This window comes from Chaetura pelagica, unplaced genomic scaffold (genome assembly GCF_000747805.2).
Source record: "Chaetura pelagica isolate M959 unplaced genomic scaffold, ChaPel_1.0 scaffold222, whole genome shotgun sequence".
Taxonomy (NCBI): Eukaryota; Metazoa; Chordata; class Aves; order Apodiformes; family Apodidae; genus Chaetura; species Chaetura pelagica.
In genome coordinates this window covers 8,604,050-8,615,316 of record NW_009952711.1, presented here as the reverse complement: position 1 = coordinate 8,615,316, position 11,267 = coordinate 8,604,050, and the positions used below count along the sequence as shown (strand labels likewise).

Sequence of the window (11,267 nt, the reverse complement as noted above, 5' to 3'; positions counted from 1 at the left end):
TCTGCTACTGATGTCAAGATGAAGGAAATCCTGTTTCAGCAGGTTTTTTTTGTGAAATCTTGATTGGCATATTTTTTTCCAAAGTAAACCCAAGCTCATTACCCAGCCCACCTCAGTGTTGTTGTTGATGAACAGTCATTGTCAAATAAGTTAGATAACTTGAACGTTGTGGGAACAATGTTGCATCCATAAATGAAAAACATGTTGCAAGTCCTAATTAGCTTTCTGACACGGTTTTGATGTTTTCAGCTATGTTTAGAGAGTTCTAATTGATTGTCCATGGACTGCTGTCCTTCATGGGTCACTGAAAACAGTAGTGAGCCATCAAGCTGTTTGTAAAGGTTACAGATGTCTTTTTTTTGCAAGTTACCAAGCTTTTAAACAGCCCTTAGGCAGTGCCTTTAACCAAGCAATGAATTGATACGTTTGGAATCAGAGAAGCTTTCATTTCAGAATTCCATAATCTCAGTTATGTTTTCTTAATCCACATGCTGCATTACAATTAGCTTCAGTACCTGAATTCCTTCATTATAATTTTAATTTAAAAATCTTTAAAAGTGAGAGGCTAGCTGAAGTAGAATTGACTCATCTTGGACTGAAGTAACTCTGAACATTAATACATGTGAATTAGCATACACAATGTTACAATAATAACGTTGATCATACATATAAACTGCTTAATTGTATATCCTTAGATGCAAAGTATCATTTCTTCTCTGTGGACTATGAAAGAGTCAGGGTTGCACATTTCTAAGTAATATTTTTTAAAATTATGTGAGAACACAAAGTAATCCAGAAAGAACAGACATAACTCATTTTATTCAAAAAGCTGCTGAATTGCTAAGCTTTAGAAACATTATGTATGAGCTGTGCTGGCCTTTGAAAATTTCAGCCTCAGAAGAATTTGACTTAGAAACTTAGGAACAACTGAAGAAGGAGGATGGAGGAAAGGAACTGGTTCAAATGTGGTGTATTTGGTAGTTACCCACAGCACAAGCGATACTGCAAGTATCAGCCACACTGCTTGTGTTTGCCTGGGGAGCAAAGTGTAGCTCTGTCTGAGGGTGTGTGCATACAAACACCCACAGTCATACACACATATTTTATGACCAGTCTTGAAAGCAATCAGCCAGTTACGAATTTCCCTTTGCTGTTTCCACATGGTCAGCTCTTCACTAAGACAGTTTTAATTGTATACAAAGACATCTTTTCTCAAAATGTCAGTTGGAGCCTCAAGCTTCCCAAGTAGCACACCAGCTGCACGCTTTGCAGAATTTACAGGCCGAATGGCAATTTCAAGGTAAAAAGAAACTAAATCATAGGTGAGCTTATGCTGAAGATAAGGCTTTTTCTGAGAAAATGGGGCTTAACTTCATGCAGCGTATCCTTGATTACTGTTTGTATAAGGGATGCTTAAAAGAGAGGTTCATTGTTTAAATCTCTCATCATCCAATGGTAGCATTAACAACTGAATTGGAACAAAGATACTGATGTTTGATCTGAGGTTCTTTGTCTCAATGCAGCTTATAATTACAAGAAAAAATTATGGTAATAAATAACAAAGAAAAGCACTGTGCAAGTGAAAGTCATTGTCTGCAATATATGTTGGCAGAACTTAACACACCTCTGCCAGGACAAGGAATAATGAAGTTAAAAGATAATGTCATAAAAATCAAAAGAAGGCAGGGTAAATTTCCTTGCCATTGAGTTATTGAATTTCTGTCCCTGTTCTGTAACGTCAGAAATATATAACAGATGTGGTTTAATAAAGGGATCAGCTGATTAAACACATGCAATAATATATAGAGAAGAGAGAGAAAACTGTCATGGGCCTGATCTTGCCAACATTACAACGCGAGTAGTCTCTAGGAGAATAGCAGGAGTGAATCCTTTTCGTGTTACTCTTAATACAAAGCACACTTCACTGCACTTGTAACTATGGTAGCTTTAAATCACAGCATGGCATTTTGATTGTAATGGTAACCCCCTCCTCCCCGTTTAAGGACTCTTATGCCCTTAACACGCTGATCTGAAAATAAGTAACTGTAAGCTGTGCTAAGAGGATATTACCTGGAATCATCAATGTCAAATGTCCTGACTTTTCCAACTTTGTTTTCAGGTGGCTATGTTGCTAACAGCCTAGCAATTATGACAGATGCACTTCATATGTTAACTGACCTTAGTGGTATTATTTTGACCCTGCTCGCTCTCTGGCTGTCTGCAAAATCTCCCACAAAGAGGTTCACCTTTGGATTTCATCGCTTCGGTATGTAAATAGCAGCTTTTGCTATTAACAGTATTTTCAGCAACAACTGTAAGATCACCGAATTCTAGAAAAATAGGGAACTAGAAAGAAAGTAGCAACAAACCTAAAAGTTTTACTCAAATGTCCTTTCCCTGGCCATTGTGGATCTGCTGCGTAGGTTGTATTGCAACAAGGCAATAGAGAATAAAAATACAGAATTTTAAATTTTAAACCTATGCTAAAAGTGAAGTTTGATGGCAGAGTTTTACTCACTGGGAGCAGGATGAGTCTTGGCATCTCTGCAGAAGTAGGAGTTGGCAGATTCAGAGTTAAATTTTGAATGCCCAGTTCATCTTCCATGTTAAAGAGGAAGATTGGGGAATTGGATACATGATGACATTGTAAATATTGTAAAAATTACTTTCTACAAATGAACAATGGCCTAAAAAGTTTAAAAAGGGTTCAGAGGAGGTAAGCTGTCCCCAGCAAGAACAAGGGTAGATGTGCAGCTTTCTTTCATAGCCCAGTTGCTGGGCTGTTGCATGAGGTGAGGCCACTGTGCACATTTATGCTTTGGAATTGAGGCTGTTGAGCAAAATATAGACACATTCTTTGGTTACTCACTGCTGTACCACTGTTACTGCTTGTGTGACACACAAGCAGTCTTGTTGGCGCAGGAGCTGTATGCATTAGTCAGTTGTTCACTACAGATTATTGCCAGTGCTCAGGATTTATGAAGTCCCATTGACTTAAGTAGAATTACGACATGAGAAGAAGGTCCTATTCAATGTGAAAAATTACATCTTAATCCAGAACTAAGTAGTTTTGTAGAGTGTATTATTAGAGAGCTCTGCCCTGCCAAAAGCCACATAAATCAGTACTCCTCTTGCACTCTCCAAACCACACAAAGCAGAGGTCAGAATGTCCCATAGTTTGCAATACAGTAAGTTACTTAACCCTTGTCTATTTGAAGCGTATCAACAGAATTATGTACTAAACTTGGGAAGGGTAATTTTAGGATTCATTATTTCATGTTTGGAAATGTAATGATGATAAAGGTTATTTTCATGTGGTTGCTAACTGGATATAGTAGTTCATAATACAGCTCATAATATAAGCTGCAGGTCTTGTGGACATGTTACCAGAAGCTTCAACCTTTCTTTTTCGTGACACAGATAATTTCTACTGCCACAGTTAGCTACCTCTGCTCTATACATTCTATAGTGTAGATTTTTCAATAAATTTCCAAGTCTCGTGTAGTCATTTGCAGTTCTTACTCTGGCTGCTAGAACAGCAATAGACTTCAACAACTCCATCACTCTGAGTCGTTTGTCATCAGTTAGTCACTAATTCATGAATGCATGACTCTGTACACTAGCAAAGAGCTTTGGGGCTTTTTATAGGAAAGTATTAACAATGCCAGCATTTCCCATTACAAACTTTTCTTTCAAGAAGTTTTAATTTTGCAATAGGAGCTCCCCTAATACTGAAACCTGACCTTGCAGGTATGCTCCTGGCATTTGCTCCTACTCTCCAGAATGTTTGCTAGCATTTATACATACTTTAACCCTAGTTAAAATAATTTGAGTAGTTTATGTGTCTTTGTACCTTTTCTAAAATCAAGTAGTGCATATGTTGAACATGCCATAGCCTAGCTTAAAACAGGAGTTCATCTTAAGAAACATAAACGAAACTTATTTAACCATTAAAATCTTACCCAGTTCTGCACATTTTTACTGACTTTTCAATTAATTAATTTGAGGGCTCCAAAGCACTTTGCAAACACAAATCCTTGAGAATTGCTGCCACCTCAATTTCTGTATCTTTTTTTTTGCTGCCAAGACAAATACTGGCTAGACAGATGCAGTGATGGCCCACAGACCGGAGCTGGCCCGTAGAATTCATCTGTATCAGCCACCGTGGAGAACACAGGGAGCAGCTTCTCAGTTCTGCCACAATTACTTCTTTTTTCTGCTGCTCAGTGTCACTAAATGGTCAAACACTAGAACAGGTTGCGAGGTCTCCACAGTTGGAAATTCTCAAAACCCAACTGGTTGCAGTCCTGAGCAACCTGCTCCAGCTGACCCTGCTTCCAGCAGGACCACAGTTTCCAAGAGCTCCCTTCTACCTCAGCTGTTCCGCGTGAGCTGCAGCTGTGCAGCTTTCTCTGCAGGAGGATGGGAGCCTGGTGGAGGTCTGGGGGGGAGGGTTTCTGTGTCTGCAGTAAGGAAGGTGAAGTGGGGAAAGGTCCCACAGGAGACCTCCAAACCTTGACCTAGGCTCTGCAAGTGCAGAAGATGGGATGATTCAAAGTGATTGTAAACAGTTTTTTGAAGTCACATTTGTGAAATTTACTTGGCTGATTTTAGGCACCCGATCTGAAAGCCATGGCCTCAGGGCCCAGTTTCACACATCAGTGAATGCTGTCAATGGAACAAAGCTGCTTCTAGGTTATATTCTCTCTGTAACACATAAATAACCTATATATAAGAAGCTTGTCAGCAAAAAATATGAGCTCAACAAAAGCTTGAAACCCATGGGAGAGATGTTAAAACATGAGAGAATGTTAAAAATAGGGTAAAGATTGAGCATCTGTCACAGGAAAAAATGTCAAGCACTTGTTTAAAGCTGGGAATATGCAGGATCTATCTCATTGCTGACCTGCTTTGCGTTATGTTTTAAGATGTTTAAGATAATAATAAAATATATACAGTAAGCATGAAAACATAATCAACAGTGTTTCTGGTGCTATTACTTCTGTTTGCAGAACAATACATTTTTCAATCTTGTTCCCATAAACATTGCATTTTAAAGACAACAGACCTATTAGTTTTCTAGTCAAATTCCTGAAGGAAATTAGTACTCGTTTGAATTTATTTGAACTCTCTTTGAATACATAATATGTATGCTCCATCTTCAGTTTTATTCCATTTTCAGTGATGCAAAGGAAACTGACATTCAGGAATTATACTCTTTAAGCCAAAGTAGTTCAGTTTCACCACCAAGTGGAGATACCTCCTTCTCAGGAAGACCCTGGGTAGATTTAAGCATAGATACGGAACCTGGTATTTTTCCATTGCTGCAGAGACAATGTCAGTAATGACAGAATCAGTCAGTCTGCTGAGACTGTGGATACTTCATTTCACAAGAAGTGAACAAATCTACAATGCTGATATGAGAATGTCTCTGTGAAAGAAACTGCAAGGAGAACACTGATTTTATTGCAGAAAGCGTGTTTTTAGACTCTAAAACCACAATATGTTACTTCTCTGGTAAATGCTAATGTGCTATGGCTTTACAGGTTTTTTTAAAAAGCATTCTGGAAAACCTAAGCAATGTCTTTTTTTTTTTTTTTAAGGCTGTTGCCTTGAATAATCTGCCTGCTTTGTAAAGAACACTACCACTTCCATGGATATTTCCAGGATTTTCATGTTTCTCTGAAATAATCTGAGATTGTGACAGTTGCCTTTCAGAGCCTTGTTAACTGCCTGGTAATGCTGGTACTCCTCCAGGCATTGACACACTACTGAACAGCTGAATGTGCTGGTGTGAGTTTCTTCTCCCATAATGATGTTAAAAACTCAGTGTCTGAATCAAGAGATTTTGGTGATATTAAAATGCTTATATAGCTGCATGTTTTTGACTGTAATATTCAATACATGAAATTAGGCAGTTCTGTGTCAGAAATTACACCTTCTGCAGTAACCAAAGTTGTACTACACGCTGACAAATTCAAAGCAGAGGGAGAAGTGAGACAATTCTCAAACCAATATTCATAGAGCTGTGGTACAGCCAAGAGCAGAATTTTGCCCTTACTGGGGGATAAATCAGGGAAATATGTTGAACAAGGGGGAAGAACAACCATTACAGTTCCAAGTAAACTAATTCCAACTCTGATCTTTGAATTTGCACAGAAAGGCTAAGATCTCAGTGATCATCTGGCAGTGACAGTAATGAGCATTATGCATAATGATTACAGATTACTCAGGCATGGCTCTGAATTTACATGCAATACATAAGCATTAAGGTTTTCCCAGTGCTTTTTGCAAAGCCCTGTATTAACTTGCTTATAAATGAGACGGTTATAACTGGGCCAATGTTTTCTCTGTATCTTGCCTTTTTTTTTTTTTTTTTAAGAGTTCTGCTTGCAACAGGGCAACAATTTTCAGAATATTAAGCTAGTGGGTAAAAGTTTGTTTATATTGAAAGGAATCTAGTGACCCATTTGGAAATACCTGTATTCTTTATAGTAGGACCGTAAAACTGTAGTGTGAACTCTTCCTACTCAGGTTTATGCAGGCTATTATCAGCCCAAGTGCATGACTTGGTAATAAGGCAGACAGCACTAAGGCCCAGACCCATAAAATATGCAGCCCTATTTACCTCACATCAGAACAGCAGGAACCGTGTCGAAAACTGTAACCATGTTCCACAGATGTAAACAGCAGTGGAAGGTGCAGGACAATAAAATATGAGGAGTTTTTATTTCTAATTTTCTCTTTATTTAGATGTATGTGCCCTTTTGAAAATCCCTGCTGATCAGATAAAAATCCTGCACCAAAATCATAGAATCATAGTTGGTCGTAACAGTAACTTTAGTGAAATACCAGTATTTGGTAACCATTAGATAATGTTAAATCAGCATATTACAGTAACAGAGAAACTTAGATTAAGCAGCCCTTTATAGCTGAAATCTGCAATAAATTGTATGTACATGTGTCAAGAAGCTTAGGAGTCATATGTCTGACAAGTTTGTACTGTTCAGTTTATAAATATTTTCCTTTTTTTCCCCTTCATCCTAAATGCAAAATGGTATATAAAGTAATTTCTAAATCCAGCTTAATACTGTGGACACTTTAAATCAACCTTTCTCCTACTGGTAGGTGGGCTGGTGATGTTTGGGATCACCTGTTTTCCTCTCCCCTGGACAGGGTCTTTGTCTGCGACTTCTCAGGCAAAAGTTGTTTGAACAAGTCTCAGTCATCACCCATGCAGATGTTTTCAGAGAAAACATAACTGGAGAGATATATTGACAGGGAAGGGTAAAGGAGGAGTTGATTAGAACAAACTCCATTTGTTAATCCTATATTACGAGTTTTATTTACCACACAACTTGTTCATTGTGCATTAGGGTTACAATACACATAAAATAGTAAAAATAATTAAGGCTCTGTCCACATTCTAATTTGGAAATAGAAATAGACATGAGACTCACTTTTGTAATGTTGTTTGCTTTCTGTTTGCAGAAGTATTGTCAGCCATCATTAGTGTATTGCTGGTCTATATCCTTATGGCATTCCTCTTGTATGAAGCTGTTCAAAGAACTATCCATATGGACTATGAAATAAATGGCGATATCATGCTGATTACAGCAGCTGTTGGTGTTGCAGTTAACTTAATGTAAGATCTCCCTTTCTCTCCATTAACACTCATAAATGTATTTCTGAATAAGCTGCTAATTCTTTCATGGCCTGTAACTTTCTCATGGGGTGGAATTTTGCTGGACCTCTTCATTTTCATAAATGATACTGAGTGTTACTTTTTCAATCCTTTTGTTTAAAAGGAAAGAAAAAGAAAAAAAGCATCAGAAAAAACCCACCAAACCCTAAACCCTGGTTCTCGGAGTGTTTTTCTTCTTTCACTTTCAGAATGGGTTTTTTGCTGAATCAATCTGGCCACCTTCACTCCCATTCCCACTCTCATGTCCCTCAGTCGAACTCTCCTAGCACAGCCCACAGTGGCAGCCACGGGCACAGCAGCCTTGCTGTGAGAGCAGCATTTGTACATGCCCTTGGGGACCTGGTGCAAAGCATTGGTGTGCTGGTAGCTGCCTACATCATCCGCTTCAAGGTAAGGAATGGCCAGGCTTTTTCAGCAAGGTGCATTTGTTTTTTTAATTTCACCTCCGATGAGTATGTTAAAAAGGGACTTGTTTCTGTAAGTTATTTAAAATACTTTGTGATTTTCTATTATAAGCTTCATACATTCCTTCAAAATAAGCAAACACTGGCTCTATTATGTATTATCTAACTATTAAAGCAGAAAGAAATATTTGTGAAAGCTGGAGCTAGGACTAACTGCATTTTCTGAGTCACATTTTTATAAATGGGCTTATTTTCATACATCTTTAACACTTTGGAACTTCTCTTGCAGCCAGAATACAAGATTGCTGACCCTATATGTACATACGTGTTCTCCATACTGGTGGTTTTCACAACAGTTCGAATTCTGTGTGACACAGGAGTTATTATTCTGGAAGGTAGGATCTGAGCACAGTCTGCAGTACTTCACATGTCAAACACCAGTGAGCACTGGCACTTGCTTGATGTCATGATCACCATCTCTAACAAGAAGGACTGTGTCTGAAGACCTGTTTATCCTGCTGCTGCTTTAGTCTGTTGGTTCTTGATGACGTTTAAGTTGCAACAGTCTTCAGGTGTCTGACCTCTGCAGGGAAATGTACAGAACTTTCTTGTGTGTCTGCCAAGGCTACCAGCTAAACTAAGTGAACTTTTGCCTAGACTCAGTTCTGCACTTTCACTTTAATTATTGTAAAGTTGGAAGTGAATGCCTATAATAGGAGAAAGCGAGTTTAGGCCAAACGGCTGCTCAGGTGGTTCACCCATCTTCCCCTTTTCCATCAGTGCTGTTGCATCACTTGTGTGCTTCTACTGTTACCAAAAGGGAAGCTACCTACAAGTAAAAAGTGGTGTTAAAGGAATTAAAGAATTAATTTAAAAAAAAAAGAAAAAAGAAGAAGCTGAACATGAGCTGAAGAATCTTACCTCCTGTGCTTGACCTGTAATAATGCAAAGAATGTTGCTGGTATCTCTCTCTATTACTAACATGCCAGCAATGACTACTTGATCTAGTACTTTTACAGTATGAAAGTGAAAATGTTAGGGGTGGGAGAAAAATTGACATCTGTCATGACATTTTAAGGGCCACTGAGAGTTTGCAGAATTAATTTTACCTTACGTTTGCTATCACAGGAGTTCCAAGGCATTTAAATGTGGATCGCATTAAGGAAGACTTGATGAAAATTGAAGATGTTTATTCTATAGAAGATTTAAATGTTTGGTCTCTCACTGCAGGAAAAACAACTGCCATAGTCCACTTGCAACTAGGTAAGCTGCTGTATAGCATAATTCTAAATTAAATCTAAGTATAGAAAAGCCCCCAACAAACTATTTTATCTTTATATTGTTATTTAAATTAAATCAGGAAGTACACTTCTGGAAAAAAATCTACTATGATTTTGTACAGTGAGGTGTAGAACCTATTGGCCCAGAAGGATAGTGTAACTGAAAACTGTGGAAAGAAAATATATTTTTAGTGAGACATCCAGTACAGATTCCCTGGGTATGGGGGGGGAAAGAACAAAGAAAAAGAAAAAAATATTTATCCTTAGAAATTCTTGTCCATGGTCAAGTTATCATCTGGAACAATCTGACATATGAAAAATAAATATGTTTTGCCAAAACGTGCTGATTTAGACATCTGTCAGTACCATGAATATTCTTAGTAAGGAAGCTCAATGTTTTTGGGAGAGTTAGGGGTGGTGTCTAGCACACAGAGTTTTATCAAGATGTGATTCTAGCTAGAGGATATAGACCTAAATGTGTAAAATAAAAGAGTAAATAGTGACCAGAGAACAATATTGAATTAAGAGAGTGAACAAAGATTATTCTAGTTGGTAACACTGTGAAAAATTTGAGACCAGCTGCATTGTCCAGGTTTCTTGAGGACCAAATTCTATTAATACTGTTCTATTATTGATTTTCCAGTTCCTGGTAGTTCATCTAAATGGGAGGAAGTTCAGTCCAAGGCCCGACAACTGCTGCTGAATACATTTGGAATGTACAAGTGCTCTGTCCAGCTTCAGAGTTACAAACAGGAAACGAGCAAAACCTGCGCAAGTTGTCAGAGTTCCAGTGCCTAATTTAATATGTTTTGGGAACTGCTGCCTTATTCTTGATCTTGTAGTAAAAGACTGAGAGCAATAAATGCAAAATGAAAATAACCAATTAGAAACCATTAATATGTGGATTTTTACAATGTAACATGCAGCAGGGAGAACTGGTGCTGCAAAAAGTGCAGTGTTTGCCCTACAGAACACGTATTTCATTCTCTCCCGTGTACTGGTTTATTCAATTAATTATGATTTTCAGACAAATCTTTTTCAGATTATTGTTTACAAACTGCAACGTGGCTCTGCAGATACCTCACAAATTACAGTCCAATATAACTATGTACCACAAAGTACCTGTGCTCCAAACAGAGCATCATGTATTCAGTATTCCAATGAAAGTCTCTAATGCTGATCATGCCAGGGTTCCATACTATGTCATGATCCCTGAATTCATTAGACAGTATTTTTGCAATAGTAATTTTCATACAGTATCTTAAACTGTAATGCATACAGTGCTAGTTGAATTCTTTTGGAAACTGTCTCTTGGGAGACACTGCAAAATACCGAATTTAATGTACCCAGACCAGAAATTTAGCTTTAATCTGGGCATTCAGAGATCCAGACAGGAAGATCCTTGTCCAGACTTCTGGTATTTAACTAGAGACCCAACAATGGATCCAAGGTGTTTTAAGTGATCAGTTATCTTTAATGTATTTTAGAATAGGGTTTATACATTAGAAACAGGTTATTTATTTTACAAAGCTTTGACTTGTAAGATGAATTTCTTATTCATAATCTTGAATGTCTAAACCGACATTTGATTCAGATTAGAAGGCCAGTTGATTAGCATGTGTTCTAGTTATAATTAATAAATGTCCTGTAATTGAGAATTTTTCCATGATTGTTTTGTTTCAAAAGGAAAATCAAATGATAGAAAATACGCTTGACACAGAGATACTCTCAGACACAATCTATAGACATGCAAAACACATGCATCTTCTGACAGGGAAGTGGGGAGCAGAAGTTTGAGATACATGCTGTTCCCTCAGCCACAGATTTCTGACCTTTTTGTCTTTGCTTTGAGCACAATATGGCAGGGCCCCCAGGAAA

At 37.8% G+C, this 11,267-nt stretch overlaps 1 protein-coding gene across 1 annotated transcript; it reads left to right on the top strand.

Moving 5' to 3' along the window:
* The first annotated feature begins 940 nt into the window (after window positions 1-940).
* Window positions 941-10,201, top strand: SLC30A4 (solute carrier family 30 (zinc transporter), member 4). Its single transcript, XM_009994555.1, has 7 exons — window positions 941-1,064; window positions 2,120-2,266; window positions 7,492-7,645; window positions 7,894-8,095; window positions 8,399-8,504; window positions 9,238-9,372; window positions 10,033-10,201. Exons 1-7 carry the CDS (start codon window positions 941-943, stop codon window positions 10,185-10,187), a joined length of 1,023 nt encoding a protein of 340 aa, XP_009992857.1. The 3' UTR covers window positions 10,188-10,201.
* Window positions 10,202-11,267: the final 1,066 nt, after the last annotated feature.

Bases quoted from the DNA above. Each gene is read 5' to 3' on its own strand.
- SLC30A4 (XM_009994555.1), top strand. From the start codon at position 941: ATGGAGGAAAGGAACTGGTTCAAATGTGGTGTATTTGGTAGTTACCCA. The intron at 1,065-2,119 runs GTGTGTGCATAC...CTTTGTTTTCAG, and splicing joins AAGTGTAGCTCTGTCTGAGG to GTGGCTATGTTGCTAACAGC. The intron at 7,646-7,893 runs GTAAGATCTCCC...TTTCACTTTCAG, and splicing joins GGTGTTGCAGTTAACTTAAT to AATGGGTTTTTTGCTGAATC.